The sequence below is a fragment of the Loxodonta africana genome, chromosome 3 (assembly GCF_030014295.1).
Source record: "Loxodonta africana isolate mLoxAfr1 chromosome 3, mLoxAfr1.hap2, whole genome shotgun sequence".
NCBI classification, from domain to species: domain Eukaryota; kingdom Metazoa; phylum Chordata; class Mammalia; order Proboscidea; family Elephantidae; genus Loxodonta; species Loxodonta africana.
In genome coordinates, this window is record NC_087344.1 from 92,877,739 (window position 1) to 92,898,101 (window position 20,363).

Consider the following 20,363-nt stretch of genomic DNA (forward strand, 5'->3'; position numbering starts at 1 on the left):
CCACTGTGCCACCAGAGCTCCTTTTTAACAGCTTTACTGAGATATAATTCACATGCCACACACACAAATACATTTAAAGTGCACAAGTCGGTGCCTTTTCATAGATTCACAGCTGGGCAACCATTACTCCTAAAAGAAACCTCACCTCTCAGCCATCACCCCTCAGCTCCCCCCATGCCCTCCAACCTTAGGCAACCACTAATCTACTTTCTGTCTCTATGGATTTTCCTGTTCTGGATATTTCCTATAAATGGGATCATACAATATGTGGTCCTTTGTGCCTGGCGTCTTTCACTAACCATAATGTTTTCAAGGTTCATGCATGTTGTGCTTTATAACATTACTTTATTCCATTTTATTGTCAAATAATATTCCATTGTATGGCTAAACTATGCTTTATTTAGCCATTCATCGGTTGGTGAACACTTGGGTTGTTTCCATTTTTTGGCTATTTTGAAGAATGCATCTATGAACGTTTGTGTACAAGTTTTTTTTTTTTTTTTAAATAATTTTTATTGAGCTTTAAGTGAACGTTTACAAATCAAGTCAGTCTGTCACGTATAAGCTTATACACACCTTACTCCATGTTCCCACTTACTCTCCCCCTAATGAGTCAGCCCTTCCGGTCTCTCCTTTTGTAACAATTTTGCCAGTTTCTAACCCTCTCTACCCTCCCATCTCCCCTCCAGACAGGAGATGCCAACACAGTCCCAAGTGTCCACCTGATACAAGTAGCTCACTCTTCATCAACATCTCTCTCCAACCCATTGTCCAGTCCCTTCCATGTCTGATGAGTTGCCTTGGGGAATGGTTCCTGTCCTGGGCCAACAGAAGGTTTGGGGACCATGACCGCCAGGATTCCTCTAGTCTCAGTCAGACCGTTAAGTCTGGTCTTTTTATGAGAATTTGGGGTCTGCATCCCACTGATCTCCTGCTCCCTCAGGGGTTCTCTGTTGTGCTCCCTGTCAGGGCAGTCATCAGTTGTGGCCGGACACCATCTAGTTCTTCTGGTCTCAGGATGATGTAAGTCTCTGGTTCATGTGGCCCTTTCTGTCTCTTGGGCTCATAGTTGTCGTGTGACCTTGGTGTTCTTCATTCTCCTTTGATCCAGGTGGGTTGAGACCAATTGATGCATCTTAGATGGCCGCTTGTTAGCATTTAAGACCCCAGATGCCACATTTCAAAGTAGGATGCAGAATGTTTTCATAATAGTATTATTTTGCCAATTGACTTAGAAGTCCCCTTAAGCCATAGTCCCCAAACCCCGCCCTTGCTTCACTGACCTTTGAAGCATTCAGTTTATCCAGGAAACTTCTTTGCTTTTGGTCCAGTCCATTTGAGCTGACCTTCTTTGTATTGAGTATTGTCCTTCCCTTCACCTAAAGTAGTTCTTATCTACTAACTAATCAGTAAAAAACCCTCTCCCACCCTCCCTCCCTCCCCACCTCGTAACCACAAAAGTATGTGTTCTTCTCAGTTTATACCATTTCTCAAGATCTTATCATAGTGGTCTTATACAATATTTGTCCTTTTGCCTCTGACTAATTTCGCTCAGCATAATGCCTTCCAGGTTCCTCCATGTTATGAAATGTTTCACAGATTCGTCACTGTTCTTTATTGATGCATAGTATTCTATTGTTGTGTACAAGTTTTTATGTGGGCATAAGTTTTCATTCTCTTGTGTATATACCCAGTAGTGGAACTGTTGGGTGATATGGTAACTGTGTGTTTAACAATTTGAGGAACTGCCAGACTGTTTTTCAAAGTGCCTGTGGTGGTTAAAATTGTGTGTCAACTTGGCTGGGCCATGATTCTCAGTGTTTTGGCAGTCGTGTAATGTTTTGATCACTTCCTTGTTGAGATTTGATACATGATCACCCCCATGACGGGATCTGCTGTGAGTAGCCAGTCAGTTGAAGGGGAGTTTCCTTGAGCATGGGGACTGCATCGAGTGTGGGCGGATGTTCAGGCAGGGCTCAGGGGCTCTTACTTGTTCTGGATCCTGCAGCTGGCTCCTGTTTGTCTGACCTCCAGTTCTTGGGACTTGAGCTAGCAGCTTACCTGCCATCTTGCCTGCTGATCTTGGGATTCGGTGAGCTTCACAGCCTGTGAGCAACAGCCTTGCCCTCTGGCCTGCTAATCTTGAGTTCGCCAGCCCCTTCAGCTATGTGAATCAGACGCCTCTTTCCTGACCCACAGATTTGGGACATTACAGCCTCTACAACTGCGTGAGCCATTTCCTTGATACAAATCTCTATATATTTATATGCTTTACTGGTTTTGCTTCTCTAGAGAACCCAGCCTAAAACAGTGCCTGAACCATTTTACATCCCCACCAGCTGTGTATGAGGGCTCCAATTTCTTCACATCCTCACCAAGTACTTGTTATTGTCCATGCTTGTTTGTTTGTTTTTTAAATAGTTATCCTAGTGGGAGTGAAATGATACTGTATTGTGGTTTGGATTTGCATTTCACTGATGGCTAATGATGTTGTACATCTTTTCATGTGCTTATTGGCCACTTGTGTATTTTTAGAGAAATGTCAATTTAAATCCTTAGCCCACGTCGTCAAAAATTGGATTACTTGTCTTTTTATTATTGAGTGCTAAGAGTTCTTCATATAGTGTAGATACAAGTCCCTTATCAGATAGATAAGTTGTAAATATATCCTCCTGTTCTGCTGGCCGTCTTTTTCACTTTCTTGATGGTGTCTTTTAAAGCACAAACATTTTTAGTTTTGATGATATCCAATTTACTTTTTTTTTCTCGAGTTGATTGTGTTTTAGTGTCACATGTAAGAAACCATTACCTAATCCAAGGTCATGATTTATGCTTATGTTTTCTTCTAAGAGTTTTCTAATTTTAGCTCTTACATTTAGGCCTTTGATTCATTTTGAGATAATTTTTTTATATGGCGTGAGGTAGGAGTCCAACTTCATTCTTGTGCATTCTTTACTCATCTGTAAAACCATTTTGTCTTGAGGATTTGGGGGATGGGGTGAGTGGAAGGTAAGAGGAAGTTTTTGATTACCATTAAAAATAGTTTTATTGATTATAATTGACATACACTAAACTACACTTACTTCAAGTTTATAGTTTGATAAATTTTTACATATGTATTCACCTATACCATTCACCACAAGCAAAACTATCCTTTAGTGCCAAAAGATTCCTCATGTCCCTTTGTAATTCTGCCTCCCACTACTGTCCCTAGGCAAATACCACTTGCTTGCTATCTGTTGCTATAAATTAGTTTGCATTTTCTGGAATTTTATATAAATGGAATCATATGGTATGTACTCTTCTTTCATTCAGCAAAATTGTTTTGAGATTTATTCTTGTTACAATGTACATCTATAAAACTATAGTTCATTCTTTTTATTGCTCAGTTGCAGTCCATTGTATGGATATACTGCAATTTGTTTATCAATTCAATTCATTTGGGTTGTTTCTAGGTTTTGGCTGTTACAAACAAAACTGCTGGGAAATCCATGTGCAGGTCTTTGTAAGGACATATACCTCCATTTCTCTTGGGTAAATATCTAGTATTGAAATGGCTACATCACATGGTAGGTGTATGTTTAACTTTTTAATAACTTTCCAAGGTTGATGTATCATTTTATGTTCCTACCAGCAGCACATGGGAACTCCAGTCACTCCACATCATCTCCAAGACTTGATATTGTCAGGCTTTTTGCTTTTAGCCATTCCAATAGGTATATAGTTGTATCTCATTTTGGTTTTAATTTGCATTTCCCTAATGACTAATGATGTTAGGATTTTTTTCATGTACTTATTTTGCTATCCATATATCGTCTTTGGTGAAGTGTCTGTTAAAGTCTTTTGGCCATTTAAAAAAATGTGGCATGTTTTCTTACTTTTTAAAGAGTTTTTCAGGTTTTTTAAATATATATCTTGGATATGTCTTTTATCAGATAGATGATTTACAAATATTTTTTTCTCACTCTGTTGTTTGTCTTTTCATTCTCTCGTAGTGTCTTTCAAAGCATTCTTAATTTTGAAAAAGTCTAATTTATCAATTTTTTTCTCTTATGGATCATACTTGCCTAACTCAAAATCACAAAGACTTTCTTCTATGTTTTCTTGTATTAGGTTTTATAGTTCTAAGTTTTATATTTACAACTATGATCAACTTTAGCTAATTTTTTATATGGCATGAGATACGGATCCAGTTTTTTTTTTTTTTAATGTAATGTATTTTTTCCAGTATCATTGGCTGAAAAGACTACCCTTTCTCCACTTAATTGCTTTTGCCTCTTTTTCAAAAATCAATTGACCTTATATATGTGGGTCTATTTCTGGACTGTCTATGCTGTTATATTGATCTATGTGTCTATCCCTTAACCAATACCATACTGTTTTTACTGTGGTTGTTGTTAGGTGCCATTGAGTCAGCTCTGACTCATAGCAATTTTACATGTAACAGAACGAAACGTTGCCCATTCCTATAATATCCTCATAATTGTTGCTTTATCTGAGCTCTTTGTTGCAACCACTGTGTCAATCCATCTCATTGAGGATTTCCCTCTTTTTTGCTGACCCTCTACTTTACCAATCATGATGTCTTTCTCCAGCAATTTGTCTCTTCTGACGACATGTCCAAAGTAAGCAAGATGAAGTCTTGCCATCTTCGATTCTAAGGACAAGTCTGGCTGTACTTCCTCCAAAACAAATTTATTACAGTAGATTTATAATAAGTCTTGAAATCAGGTAGCATAAGTTCTCCAACTTTGTGCTTATTTTTTAGTTATTTTTGCTATTCTAAATCCTTTGATTTACCATATGAATTTTAGAATTGGCTTGCCAATTTCTACAAAAGAAGCTTTCTGAGATTTTGAGTGAGACTGCATTGACTATAGATCAAGTTGGGGAAAATTGACATTTTAATATTCTTTTGATCCATGAACTTGGTATCTATTTATTTAGATCTTCTTTAATTTCTCTCAGGAATGTTTTATTATTTTCAGTTTATGGATCTTGTACATCTTTTGTCAGATTTATCTCTAAGAATTTTTTGTTATTTTTTAAATTTTTTGAATATTTTATTGTGTTTTAGGTGAAACTTTACAAGGCAAATTAGATTCCCATTCAAAATTCATACACAAATTGTTCTGTGACATTGGTTACACTCCCTGTAATATGACAGCACTCTCACCATTTCCATGCTGCCTGTCCTGTTTCCATCCATCCAGTTTCCCTGCCCCTCCTTGCCTTCTTATCTTTGCTTTTGTGTGAATGCTGACCATTTGGTCTGATATAGTTGATTGTTTAGAGGAGCATATTCCTCGCAGGTGTTATTGTTTATTTTACCGGCCAATTCATTATTTGGCTGAAAGGCGACCTCCTGCAGTGTCTTCAGTTCCAGGTTAAAAGGGTATCTTAGGGCGATGATCTCTGGGGTTCCTCTAGTCCCTATTAGTCCAGTAAGTCTGGTCTTTTTATGAATTTGAGTTTTGTTCTACATTTTTCTCCCATTCTGTCTGGGGCCTTCTATTGTGTCCCTGGTCAGAACCATCAGTAGTGGTAGCTGGGCACCATCTAGTTCTTCTGGGCTCAGGCTAGAAGAGGCTGTGGTTCATGTGGGCCATCTAAGAATTTTTTTATGCTGTCATAATTTTTATTGTTTTTTAAATTTCTGATTATTTGTTGTTAGTCTATAGAAATATATTGATTTTTTTGGATCCCACAATCTTGCTAAACTGATTCTAGTGGCTTTTTTTTTCAGACTCCATAGGATTTTCTATATAGACAATCATATTGTTCTGTGAATAAGAGTTTTACTTCTCTCTTTCCAATCTCCATGTCTTTATTTCTTTTTCTTGCGTCATTGCGCTGGCTAGCACTGACAGTACAATATTGAATAGAAATGATGACAGCAGACATTCTTGCTGTGTTCCTGATCTTATTAGGGAAAGCATTGTTCACCATCAAGTAAATTGTTAGTTATAGGTTTCATGCAATCTTTTTAGAGAACTTTCGGCTTTGTGGTTTTCTCTATTGTATGCATACTTTCCATTTTACCAATTTCTGCTTTTTAATTTTTCTTTTTATTACTTTCTTTGCTTTAACTTTTTAGTTTTTTCTTCTTGAGATAAAGTTTAAATCATTGATTTTCTGTATTTATTTTCTAAAATATCCATTTAAAGCCATAAATTTCCCTTAAGGCATGACTTCACTGAATCCTACAAGTTTTGATATGTTCCATTTTTTTAATCAATCAATTCAAAATACTCTCTAGTTTTTAATTGGGATTTCTTCATTGACACATGAATTATTTAGAAGTGAGTGCTAAATTTCCAAATGTTTTCTAGAAATTTTTCTGTTATTGATTTCTGGCTTAATTTCACTATGGTCAGAAATAGTCTATGTGATTTAAATCCTTTGAAATTTGTTAAGTTTTGATTTATGGTTCAGCACATGTAAGTTTTAGTAAAGGTTCTATTGCATTTGAAAAGAATCTGCATTATTCAGGCATAGGGTGCCATGTTCTGTGTGTTTCGATTAGGTCAATTTTGTTTTCCAAACTGTCTACCTATCTATCTATCCATATATCTATAATGAAATCTCAAGAAATCCCTTGGGTGTGGGTAAACAGCAAATTTACTTCTGGTGTCCACCTGCAGTAAGGAGGTGGCCCTTTGGAGTCTAAACCTTACATACATTTAATGTATCTTCCCTACTAGTCTTTGAGCTCCACGGGAGCTAGGATTCTGTCTGTTTTATTCACCCCTGACTCTCTAGTAGTGCCTACCACAGTGGCTGGGCACTAAATAATTAGTTTATTCAATAAACATTTGAGTTTATGCACGGGTGATGCAATCCGATTTACATATTAAGAATCATTTGTGGGGGGTGGGACAGAAAACAAAGCCCAAGGCCCACCCAAGTCTTCTAAGAGACCCTCTCCATAAAGTTGGGATTTTTCATTGCAAGAATGTCCTTTTTTGTTGCAAAAGATTAAAATCCATCGCAACACCAGACTGAGTCCAGCACAACTAGATGGTGCCTGGCTATCACCACCAACTGCTCTGACAGGGATCACAATACAGGGTCCTGGATAGAGCTGGATAAAAATGTAGAACAAAATTTAAACTCACAAAAAAAGACCACACGTACTGGTCTGATAGAGACTGGAGAAACCCCGAGAGTATAGCACCCAGACACCCTTTTAACTCAGTACCAAAGATTAGGCAGGCCCATAAAATAAACAATAAGACACGTAGTTCAACCATGTATACAAGACTAAATGGGCACACGAGCCCAGCGGTAAGGATGAAAACGCAGGAGGGGACAGGAAAGCTGGATGAATGGAAACGGGGAACCCAAGGTTGAGAAGGGGAGAGTGTTGACACAGTGCAAGGTTGGTAACCAATGTCACAAAACAATATGTGTATCAACTGTTCAACGAAAAACTCATTTGCTCTGTAAACCTTCACCTAAAAAAAAAAAAAATTTCACCTAAGGCACAATAAAAAAAATAAGTAACACGATTTAGAAAAAAAGTCCAATTCAAAGTTGCTTAAGCAAACCAGGGACTTTATTGGCTCACATAACTAAAAAGTCCAGGGATAGAGCTAGCTATAAAAAAATATAAGCAGGGTTAATCCAAAAGTTCAAATAATATCAGAAATCTCCTCTCTCTCTGTGTTCCCTCTCGTCTCTGCTTTTATCCCTGTTGGCTCCATGCTCCATGGCATCCTCTGGTGGCCGAGATGCCCTGAAGGTCTAGGCGTCTGTGACCGCCATCTCAGGAGAGAGGCCTCTCTCCCTCGGTGATGCCCTCAGCCCCCATAAGGGGCTCTACTCAGCCAAGTGCCCACCCTTGGAATGGCCCCTGTGTCTCGGGGCGTGAGGCGCTCAGATTGGCCAAGCTTGGGTTCCAGACCACCTCTGTTTGAAGAGGGGCTGATGGGTGGGGGTTGCGGAATTCAGCTTCACCTAGCTACATGGAATGGGCAGCCCATAGGAAAGAGAGAGGTTCTTTCACCTAAAGAAAAGTGAGGAAGTTTGGGGTTGGCAAGACAGCAGGTATCTACTATAACAAATAAATGTTTAATTATAAATTGCGACAACTGTGGAAAGAAGAGAATAGGATGATGAAGAGGGTCAGGGAGAGCCCTCATGTAGCCTGGGGGTTTAGGGAGACCTTTCTGAGGAGTGCAGGCAAGCAGAGACTGAAGGAGGTGACCCCTCACTGGGTAAGGGGGTGAGGCAGGGGACAGCCCAGGTAGAGGAAACCACATGTGCAAAGGCCTTAAGGGGGAAGCTTTCTGGGGACTGCAAGGAGGCAGAAGTGGCCAGAGCACGGTGAGAAAGGGGAGAGCGGAGGGAGACAGGGCTGGGGAGGTGGGGAGGGAACGCAGGCCCTGCAGGGCCTTGAAGGCTCTGGCAAGGATGCTGGCTTTGTGCTCTGTGAACTGGAGCATCACTGCAGGGTTTTAAGGAGGACCAGAGTGGTGACATGAGCTCATTTACACTTTTAAAAGCTCTCTTTGGCTGCTGGGGGAGCCAGGATTGAAGGGGAGAGGGGACTTTGTACTCTGTAAAAAAAAAAAAAAAAAAGGTGTTTTTTTTTTTTTTTTTAATCTTTACCCTCCCTTTTCTCTCCTCATTGAAATCGTGACATGCAGGAATCTTCGATGAGGTGCTCTCTTGTCTGGTGAAGATGCCTGGGAAGAGAGAGGATGAAAGCAACATGGCTCTGGTACGCCTCCTGCTTAACCCCCAGCTGACTCTCCTGGAGATCCCCCACCCCACCCCCACACACACCACCTGGCTTTGCCTGTCCTCTGCCCAGCTTTTCTTTCCTCCATTGTACTCATCACCATTTGATACGCTCTATGCTCTGCTTAATCAGTCTTATTGTCAGTCTCGCCACTCTAGAAGGTAACCTCCATAGCGACAAGGATTCCTGTCTGTCTTGTTTACAACTCTATGCCCAGCATCTAGAAGAGTGCCTGGCACATACTAGGTGCTCAATAGAAGTTTTTTGAATGACTGAATGAATTGTGGGAGAGGCTCTGAAAGGGACAGAAAGGCTGGATATGGCCTTTTTCAGGACACAGTTGGCCCCAACCCAGGTCTTGGCCATGTAGCAGGCCACAGAAGGCCAGTCCAGTGGAGGCAGACTAGACAGGCTGGTGACCTTGACTGTGATATATGGATATATGATATACTGGCAAGACTGAAAGGTGGACAGAATTCAGAGAAAGGGAATCCACCCAGGCCAGGATACAAGGGAACCCAGATGGACAGCCAGTACCAGGGGAGTAAGCAGGAGGGAGGCTCTGGCCCCAGGCTGCTTAGGAGCAAGCTCCAGTCTCTGTGGCAGTGCAGGGTGGTAGTGGAGGGAGGGTGACAGGACCAAGAAGAGGCCCTGCATTTTGGGAGCACCTGTCCTCATCCTGTGACGTTCTCCCGGTTACCCATCTTGCTATTTCCACACCAGCCTTCTTTCTGTTTCTCACAATGCTAAGCTCATTCCTGTCTCAGGGCCCTTGTACTTGCTGTTTCCTCTGTCAGGAAGGTTCTTCACATTTATAAAATAGGTGCAGTAGTTGAAGTGAGGCCTATGTTAGATAATGTATACACCGCACTGAGCGTGGTGCCTACATAAAGAGTTTATTTAGCCATTCAGTCAGTTTTTTACTGAGCTCCTGGTATGTGGTATGCACTCTTTAGGCATTAAGGCTATAATAGTGAACTGATACTCTAGTTTGGGGAGACAGGCAGGCCTTCCTCTTCCTTCTTCACGTGGCTAGCTCTTCCTTGTCATTCAAAGCTCAGCCCAAATGTCGCCTCCTCTAACAGTCCTTTCCTGATCATTTGGTCCAAATTAGCCATCCCTCCACCATCGCTCTCACTGTTTAAGTTATCAGTTGCTGTTTAACAAACCACCTCAAAACTTAGAGGCTTAAAATTCACTCTGTCTGCTGCGTGGTTCTTCTGCTCCACGTGGTGTAGACTGAGATTGCTGTCGGGGGTTGGAACATCCAAGATGACTCTTTATCACCCAGGAACTCTTTCCACATGGTCTCTCATCATTCCATAGTCTAGTCTGGGCTTCCTTACAGCGTGGTGGCTGGGTTCCAGAGGGAAAAAGAGGAACATACCAGTTGCCAGTTTCCTTAAGGGCTAGGCTAGAACCTGGCACAGCATCACTTAGTTAAAGGTAGTTGTAAGATGAGTCCAGATTTAAGGGGAGAGGAAATAGACTCTACCTCTTAGTAGGCAAAGCAGGAAAGAACTTATGGTCATCTTTAACCCATCACCCTCTCCATCAGATAAGCTTCTTTTGTTATCTTTACTATATGAAGTTATCTGTTTTTGCTTCTTCCATAAGATAGTGGGAACTCATAGATTAACTCGACATCAGTTAATGTGTTTGTTCTCTGTCTTAGGTAGCAAAATGCCTTAACCTGACCAGTATGTCCTAGGAGGCCCTTAAGAAGTGAGGCTAGTGGTAGAATTTCCAGTTGAAGTTTTAGGACCTTTCCTATCTCACCAGCTCCTGCTCTTCTTCTCCCTTGATTGACCGGAGGTGGGGGCCTCTGACACCTGGTCCTCCTCCAAATGCTGACCTTGAGGGATTATCCTCCCCACCCACCCCCTGCCACTGTGATCTTCTCAAATCTCCACCCCACCCCACCCCGAGATCCCATTGTGGTTTGTTACTTCTCCTGAGCCAATGCAGGTGGCCGGCGGCTGGGGAAGAGCAGGTGAACGAGTTGGGTGGTTAATGGGTGGCTATCAGCAACTCCTGAGGGTTAGGTTCAGTGTGGTACTCACCTTGTGGCTTTGTGCTCTGCTGCCCCCAAGGTCGAGAATGGCCTCACCATCCAGAAGGGTCAGAATCTGCTGGACTCAGAAGGAGAGAAGAAGATCCTGATGCAGAAGATGATGGTGCGGAAGTCACATCCGGGTCTGTGGCACCGGGGTGGGGAGGGGATGGAAGGCCCGAGGTTTCCTGCTGAGGAAACAGGGGGCTGAGGTGGGCAGCCGACAGGATGAGGAGGCAGGTCACCTAGGCTTGAGCCCTAGCTCCACCACTAACTTCCTGAGGGAGCTTGGAAAAGTCACTTTATTTTTCTGAGCCTCCTTCTTCTCATCTCACAAACAGGTGTGATAATACCTGTATCGATGGGTCGCTGGGAGAACACAACCCCATGGTTAGTTAACTATAAAGCTTTATGCATCCAGTAACAGTTATTATTATTTAATGCATTCTTTCCCCAGAAATTCCTCCTCGTGGGAAACTTAGAAAGTTTCCTCACCATTTTGCTAAACGCAGTCACTTCTCAGTCATCTGCCAGAATGAGTTTTGGCAGTGATAGCCACCGATGTTTTCAAAACTATATTTGGCTTCCCTTAAAAAGAGGAAAAAATCCTTACCCTTTGCATCTTCATTTAACTAACATTAATTGAGCACCTACTTTGTGCAAGTGCTAGGTCCAAAGTGGAAGTGAGAAGTAATTTGTTGAATGTTTTGAAGGAATCCAACCAGACAGCTTTCAAGGGCCATGTATGATGTTTTCTGGTCAGGTCCGTCTGCGCTTTAAACATGCCTCCCCATCCCAAGGCTGCTGACACAGTGCTTGCTGAGTCCTATATGTGGGGTGCAGCTGGTTAGGGTGTAGGGTGTTTCTGGTGGTCTTGAAGTGAGGGCCCAGGATGGGTTTTAGTAGCGAGTGAGCTCTCCAGCTCCTGGAGGCCCAGCAGGGTGTGGCACCGGTGGGGGAGTTCTGCGCAGGCTGAGGGGCTGCATGGCCTGCTCCCTCTGAGGTCTGGCGTGGTCCTGCCCCTCTCATCAGCCTCTCTGGGGTCCCCTTTCCAGAAGCAGATCCAAGAGGAGCCACTGGATTCCCTCTCGAGCAGTGTTCGCCGGCAGGCCATGGAGACCCTGACCCAGCTGAGGTGTCCACAACGACTCCCCTCACCCCTTCTCACTGCTCCTCCGGGCTCTGCCTGTCTCTTCTGCAGCCTTTCCCTGGTGCCCCTGCCACTCTTCGCCTTTTCTTCTCCCTTGCCCAGGGCTCTCTGACACCCACACCCTGCTTCCCTCTTTCTCCACCTCTTCCCCTCCTTTTTTGGAGTCTGAATCTCAGGCAGCCCTTACGCCAGCCCCACATCCTTAGCTTCCTCTCCTCCAGCAACAGGGCCCATTCCCTCACTCGATGTCTTTGCTTCTTGTCTCTTCTCCAGTCACAAGCAGCCAGTCCTGGGGTTGCGGGAGAGGTCAGAGCTGGTGAATGTGTGCGTGAAGAGTGTGTTCTCCTTGCCCTCTGTGCAGGCCATGCAAGAGAGAGATGAAGCCAAGGCTGAGGCCATACAGGTGAGGCAGTCCCCGCCCTCCCAGGTGCCTCCTCAGGGCCTCCCTCTCATGATCCTGACACTGAGGCGTGTTTCTGCACTCACAGGGTAGAGAAGTAGAAAGGTGTTTCAGGAGGTCGATCTGGAAATTCACTTCCCATTTATTAGCTGCCTGGCCTTGGCAATTCTCACCTCTCTTGGCCTGAGCAGACACTCAATGGATGTTTGATCAATGAGTGAATCCTCAGAACAAGGGGACCCTCATCTGGAGGGCCCTGTCTACTTCTGGACAAACGTTGGCATGGTCAGAGAAGGTGGCCAGGATTTGGGGGTGGAAGGACTAAAGACCAGACCATCACAAAGGAAGACCGGGGGAGTTGGGGCTGAGGTTTGGAGAAGAGGAAACTTAAAAGGCTGATGCAAGCATCTTCATACTGCTGCAGGGTTATCCTGAGAGGAGCAGGCAGAGGTGACCCCTAGGACAGAGGAGAGCTGGGGTCACTGGAGTGCAGAGGTGACTCAGGATGAAGGGACAGCTGGGGTCACTGGGGAGCGGGGAGGTTAAAGGAGAGAGTGTCAGCTCAGGTGAGGCACATTCATTCATTCTTTCATTCAGCAAATGTTAACCGAGTGCCTACTTCACGCCAAACTCAGTAACAATGGAGCCAGGAGGGGAGAAATAGAAGTTATCAAAGAATCATACAAATAAATGCAAAATTACAACAGTGGTAAATGCTAAAAATAACAATAGGTGGTGCTGCAAAGAGCGTGCACTGGGGGATATTCCCTGAGGGATCGTGATGGCGGAGCGGAGAGGCTACAGAAGAATTAATCAGAAGGGGGTGGTAGGAGGAGGAGTATTCTAGGCAGAGGGAACAGTTTCTGTGGGGATCTGTGGACAGAGAGAACATGGTGGCTGCAGGATGACAAGAAGGTAGTGTGGGTGGAGCCCAGAGGGAGAGGGCTAGAGTGGTGAGAAGTGAGGCTGGAGAGTGGGTAGGGGTCAGGCCACGTTGGCAGTTTGAGGGCTCTGAGTCCCTGCGGGGCTGTGCTGAGAGGCTCAAAGGAAAGTTGGGGGATCCTTGCCAGGTGAGAAGAGGGGGCAGCCGTCATGTCATACCAGACATGACCAGCAGAGGTCAGTGCTGCATAGTGATTGGCAGCACATGGCAGGGAAGGAGGAGGTAGTTGGTGGGTGAGGCTTGCTTGGTGGTTGTGGTATAAACCTGAGAACCTCTGGCTCCTGGTTGTTCAAAAGCTTGGGAGGCCTGGACAGTGAGAACCCCTGAAACAGGCTTGGGGAGCTGACAAGAGGAAGGGAGGCAAGGAAGAGAGGGTCTTCCCAGAGTGGCTCAAACCCACCACCCAGCCTGTGTACGTGTAATGCCTATACCTCCAAAAGACGATTCCAGAACTGTGGGATAAGGAACCTGGAACCTCTAAGGAGGGATGGCTTCCTTAAGAGGGCCCACTTGGAAAATCTTTACGTTTAGGAGTAGAAGTTCAAAAAAGAATCAGAGAACTTTCCCATAGACAATAATAAAAATAAGGTTGGTTCTCCTAACTCTTACAATGCTAGAGCACGTTCCCATCCATCCTCTCATTTGTTCCTCATGACTTGAAACTTCCTTGCTGTGTGATCTTGGTCAAGTATCTACTCGTTTGTAAAACGAGAAAAACAATTTGAAAACAAACGGCTATGGTTGTAAAACCCACCAGGCACTTTCCTGGCCCGTGGTAGACTCTCAGCAAATGCTGACCCTCTGCTTCCAACCTGTTTAGGCTAGGAAGGGCAGGGATAATTACTACCAATTTGCCAATGAAGAAATTGTAACACATGGAAGGAAGTCATTTGCCCAATATAACCCATCAAGTTAGTCTCAGAGGCCTGGCCAGAAAGCAGCTTCCCTGGGCCTGAGAGCCCCCTTCTCCTCTGACCCATGCCAGGGATTGTCTGGGGTGGAGCCTGCCCTAGAAGCTCCCTAGTGACTTGGTCCTCCTCCTGTCCACAGGTACTTTATCATCAGACCCTGGACGCCCTGCAGACACTGCTCAACGCCCTCTTTGTTGAGGACCCCACTCCTGCTGGGCTGAAGAGCATCTTGGAGGTATGGGGTAGGGGTGAGTGGGGACAGGGAGAGGGGAACTGACTCAGGAGTGGTGGGGGCTGGGTGCAGGAAGGAGTGATTTGACTCCAGGATGTCATCTTGTGCCAGTGTTCTGCCTCTCTGTCCCTCTTACAGCCCTTGTCCCAGTCCTGCACCCCTTCACTCTCTCTCTGTCCCCCATCTTCCTGTTTTAGATGTCCCCATCTCCTCTCTACTCCATTCTCCTCTCTGTCTCTCTCTTGTGTCTGCAAGACCCTCCACCTCTCATTTCTCCTCATCAACCCACTTCTTCCCTCCTGTTTCTCAGCCCTGTTCTCAGCTTCTGGACCCTATCACCCCCTAAACTCTGAAAAGAGGATGAGGGCTGTGGTGAGTTACCTTCACACCCTCCGTGGAAGCTTCCTGCTGATTGGCAATGGCTGGCTGTCCACCCCAGCAGCAGGGGCTGGCATCCAGGCTGCAGCTCTCAGTCCTGCTCTTATTGTCCCCACAGCCCCTGGGGCCCTGGATGAACTCTGGGAAAGCCCATGAGAGAGCGCGGGCTGTAAACAGCAATGTCTCCGTGTTGAACCACACACTTCTGACTCTGCCTTTCTTTGTGAGTGGCCCCTGGGAGGGGTGGGCAGTCATGGGGAGAATCTTCCTAGTTCTGAGAGGGCCTGTGCATCTATCCAGGGAATGCTGGGTGGCCCTCACTATCCTCTATCTGCTGCCAGGGCCAAACCATTCGGCTCTGTTCACCATTACTGTATAGTGTTATCGAACCAATAAGACTCAGTCTCTAAGATTCTGACACAAATAGATGTCCTCGGGGTTCCCGGCACTGGGGCTTCTGCTGGGGAGGCTCATCCTTCGCATCGGGGATCCTGACGAGGAGATCGGCCGGGAAGCTCTGGACGGCATCACCATCCTTTACACCATTCTGGAGCTCCAAAAGAGTAAGCCCTATTTGAGTGCTTCCAAAGCAAGACCTCTGAATAGATGCTCAGCGTGGGAATCTGGGGTGAGGCAGGCTGGGGCCTTGGCAATAAAGTGCTGGTGAGATATGGGGGAGACCAGGGTAAGGTCAGATGGGCCTGGGACAACTTGTGTGAAGCCTTAGTCACTTCAGAACCAGAGACAGCCTACAAACAAACCTGTTTTGTTTAAAGAAACCCTTCTTCTACCTGAGCATTTTTTTTTTCATCCTTCCAAGCTTAATTTGTGACTTATCTTCACGTTTCCATGCTATTGCATATACCAGGGCGTGATAGCCTTAATGGCAAGCTTCTTTGTCTTCCCTACTGGATTTATTACCCCATTGAGGGTAGGCCAGGGTGGTTTCTTATTCACAACAGTATTCTTAAGGCCTAGCACTGGGACTGGCACATGGTGGGTGCTCAGTGAATATTTATTGAATGAGTGAACCAAAAACAGGTCTTATCTTAGAATCTGGAGTGGTTAAAACCTATTGTTGAGGGACTACCCCTAGATTTGGCATCAGGGAACTGGGAATGTGGTATGGGCTGACACAGGTACTCATCTGGCCCTGCACCTACAGCTAGAGGTGGATGGTACTAGCTGTTACTTACCTTCTTCTTCTCCATTGTCCCAACTCTGCCCCAAACCAGAGGACCTTGACATATTGTTTAAACTCCACTGGCTCTGGAGACATAGTGACCTAGGTAAAAGACCCAGCTCTGGCCCTTCCTAGCTGTGTGACCTCAGGCAAACGACATTGCTTACCCAGGCCTAGGTCTCCTCATCTGTAAAAAGGGCACAATAGGTATAACTTGCAAGCTTTTCAAAAGATTAAACAAGATCCTATATGTGAAGAGGCCAGCTCAGTGCTGGGTCATTATAGGTACTTGTTGTATAGAGTTTCTTTTGTCCCTCACCTACAAGGCCCATCTTCCTCATTTCAGCCTATCACTCCAGGCTTCGGGGATCTGTCTACTGTCCCTGCTCTTCTGGATCCCCAGTGTTGGGGCAAAGATTTGGTCCCTGGGAACTACTCACGCCTCCTGAGTGATGGGGTGAGGGTGGTATAAGCCATGTTATGCCTGGCCTTAACCAAAACAAAAAAACCCACTGCCGCCAAGCCGATTCTGACTCATAGCGACCCTGTAGGACAGAGTAGACTACTGCATAGAGTTTCAAAGGAGCAGCTGGTAGATTCGAACTGCCGACCTTTTGATTAGCACCCAAACGCTTAGCCACTTCACCATGTGGGCTCCATGATTGGCCTGAGGGGTAGGAATATTACAGACCAAATTAGAATTGTCAGATTTGGCAAATAAAAATACAGAATGTCCAGTTAAATTTGAATTTCAGATAAATGAATAATTTTTAGTATATTTGGGACATACTTATACTAAAAATTATTCATTGTTTATCTGAATTCAAATGTAACTGGGCAGCCTGTATTTTATTTTGTATTTCTCCCTAGGTCAAACCCACATTGGCAAAGTCTCAAGGAGTAAAGTGGCTTGTCCAGACACCCTGACTACAAGAAGCAAATCTGTATTCCAACCCGGGTCTGCCAGATTACAGACCTCAAGCTCTTTCCCTTTACAAACAACCCCCGCACTTGGTCCTTAGGATCACTCTGCCTTGATGGCCCTTTCTTATGGCACAGTGCTTAAGTGCTTGGCTGCTAAGCAAAAGGTCAGCAGTTTGAATCCACTAGCTGCTCCTTGGAAACCCTATGGGGCACTAGGAGTCGAAGCTGACTCCACAGCAAGGAGTTTGGTTTGGTTTTGGTGTTTTGCATACCTTGAGGGAATGCAGGCAAGACCCAGGCCAGGCCCTGGTAAGGGCTCAGGAAATGGACCTGAAATGCATTTCTTTCCACAGAAAATATGGAGCCCCTGAGTCCCTGGGTGGCACAAATGGTTAAGTATTCAGCTACTAGCCAAAAGGTTGGCAGTTCAAACCCACCCAGAGTTGCCTTGGAAGACAGGCCTGGAGATCTGCTTCCAAAGGTCACAACCTTGAAAACCTTATGGAGCAGTTCTACTCTGCATACGTGGGGTCCCCATGAGTCGGAATCGACTTCACAGCCACTGACAACAACATGTGGCAGGTACTATGCTAGGTAGTGCAGACATAGCAGTGAAGAGATGAATTCAACTATCCACCTTCATTAAGCATGTGTTCTTGTTGCCCCAAGACAAACAATGAACAAAATAAATAATACATATTGCAAGTCACATGGTGAAAGTGCTTTAAAAAAAAAAAAGGCAGAAAAGGGAATTGGGAGTGCCTGGGGTAGAAGGGTTACAATTTAAAAGGGGCACCACCATCATCCCCAGCCACAGAATGTAAAAAATGAAACAGATGAAAATAGGGACAACATTAGGAGCCCTAACACATGGCATAAACAGTATATAAAACATTACTAACAATGCAGAAGAGAAACTAGATAACTGGGAACTCCTAAAAATCAAACACCTATGCTCATCCAAAGACTTCACCAAAAGAGTAAAAAGATTACCTACAGACCGGGAAAAAGTTTTTAGCTATGGCATTTCCAATCAGCACCTGATCTCTAAAATCTACATGGTACTGCAAAAACTCGGCTACAAAAAGACAAATAACCCAATTAAAAAAAATGGGCAAAGGATATGAACAGGGACTTCACTAAAGAAGACATTCAGGCAGCTAACAGATACATGAGGAAGTGCTTGGGATCATTAGCCATTAGAGAAATGCAAATCAAAGCTACGATGAGATTCCATCTCACTCCAACAAGGCTGGCATTAATCCAAAAAACACAAAATAATAACTGTTGGAGAGGTTGTGGAGAGACTGGAATACTTATACACTGCTGATGGGAATATAAAATCACACAACCACTGTGGAAATCGATTTGGCGCTTCCTTTTTTTTGCTGGGTAAAAAGCTAGAAATAGAACTACCATAAAAAAAAAAAGGATCCAGCAATCCCACTCCTTGGAATATATCCTAGAGAAATAAGAGCCTTTATACAAACACATATGTGCACACCCATGTTCATTGCACCACTGTTTTCAATAGCAAAAAATGGAAGCAACCAAGGTGCCCATCAACGGGATGAATGAATATATAAATTATGGTATATTCACGCGATGGAATACTATACATCCATAAAGAACAGTGAGGAATCTGTGAAACATTTCATAACATGGAGGAGTCTGGAAGGCATTATGCTAAGTGAAATTAGTCAGTTGCAAAAGGACAAATATTGTATAAGACCATTATTACAAGAACTGGAAAAACAGTTTAAACAGAGAAGAAAAATTCTTTGACGGTTATGAGAGAAGGGAGGGAGGGAGGGAGGGAGAGGGGTACTCACTAATTAGGTAGTAGATGAGAACTACTTTAGGTGAAGGGAAAGACAACACACAATACAGGAGAGGCCAGCACAGCTGGACTAAACCAAAAGCAAAGAAGTTTCCTGAATGAACTGAATGCTTCGAAGGCCAGCGTAGCAGGGGTAGGGGTTTGGGGATCATGGTTTCAGGGGACATCTAAGTCAAGTGGCGTAATAAAATCTATTAAGGAAACATTCTGCATCCCACTTTGGAGAGTGGCGTCTGGGGTCTTAAGCGCTAGCAAGCAGCCATCTAAGGTGCATCAATTGGTCTCAACCCACCTGGAGCAAAGGAGAATGAAGAACACGAAGGACACAAGGTAATTATGAGTCCAAGAGACAGAAAGGGGCACATAAACCGGAGACTACAGCATCCTGAGACCAGAAGAACTAGATGGTGCCTGGCTACAACCGATGACTGCCCTGATAGGGAACACAACAGAGAACCCCTGAGGGAGCAGGAGAGCAGTGGAATGCAGACCCCAAATCCTTGTAAAAAGACCAGACTTAATGGTCCGACTGAGACTAGAAGGACCCTGGTGGTCGTGGCCCCCAGACCTTCTATTGGCCCAGGACAGGAACCATTCCCAAAGCCAACTCTTCAGACAGGGATTAGATTGAACTGGACAATGGGATAGAAAATGATGCTGGTGAGGAGTGAGCTTCTTGGATCAAGTAGACACTTGAGACTATGTGGGCAGCTCCTATCCGGAGGGGAGATGAGAGGGCAGAGGAGGTTAGAAGCTGGCTAAATGGACACGAAAAGAGAGAGTGGAGGGAAGGAGCAGACGGTCTTATTAGAGGGAGAGCAGTTAAGAGTATATAGCAAGGTGCATATAAATTTTTGTATGAGATACTGACTCAATTTGTAAACTTTCGCTTAAAGCACAATAAAAAAAAACAGACTGGCAATACCATGTGCTGGCAAGATGTGGAGCAGCCAGAACTCTTATACACGGATAAAAAAAAAGAAAAACCTAAATCCATTGCTGTGGAGTCAATTCCAACTCAATTCCAACTCATAGCAACCCTACAGGACAGAGTAGAACTGCTCCACAGGGTTTCCAAGCAGCACCTGGTGGATTCAAACCGCCAATCATTTGGTTAGCAGCTGTAGCACTTAACCACTACACCACCGGGGTTTCCCGTACACCACCAGTAGGAGCTAGTTGGCTAATTCCCCGCTGTGGAAATTGTTCAGTAGTATCTCCTGAAGCTGAACATATGCCTACCCCACCGTCCAGAAATTCCACTCCTAGGTATATACCCCCCCAAAAAATGTGTACATATTTTCACCAAAAGACATGTACTAGAATGTTCATGGTAGTTCTATGCATAATAGCTAGAAACAGCCCAAATGTCCATCACAAGTCCAAAACCCAAACCAAACCCAGTGCTGTCGAGTGGATTCCGACTCATAGTGACCCTATAGGACAGAGTAGAACTGCTCCATAGAGTTTCCAAGGAGTGCCTGGCGGATTCCAACTGCCGACCCTTTGGTTAGCAGCCATAGCACTTAACCACTACGCCGCCAGGGTTTCCCCATCACAAGTAGAATAGATAAATAAGTGGTGATATATTTACACCACGGAA

General features: G+C 44.5%; 1 protein-coding gene across 1 annotated transcript in view; it reads left to right on the forward strand.

Annotated features, from left to right (window-relative positions):
* Positions 1–20,363, forward strand: part of MROH7 (maestro heat like repeat family member 7) — a 61,452-nt gene that overhangs the window by 3,173 nt on the left and 37,916 nt on the right. The window contains exons 2-8 of the mRNA XM_003411061.3: positions 8,652–8,725; positions 10,840–10,923; positions 11,855–11,934; positions 12,223–12,352; positions 14,343–14,438; positions 14,932–15,036; positions 15,241–15,376. Coding sequence (XP_003411109.2) covers positions 8,652–8,725; positions 10,840–10,923; positions 11,855–11,934; positions 12,223–12,352; positions 14,343–14,438; positions 14,932–15,036; positions 15,241–15,376 — 705 coding nt within the window. The remainder of the gene's footprint in view (positions 1–8,651; positions 8,726–10,839; positions 10,924–11,854; positions 11,935–12,222; positions 12,353–14,342; positions 14,439–14,931; positions 15,037–15,240; positions 15,377–20,363) is intronic.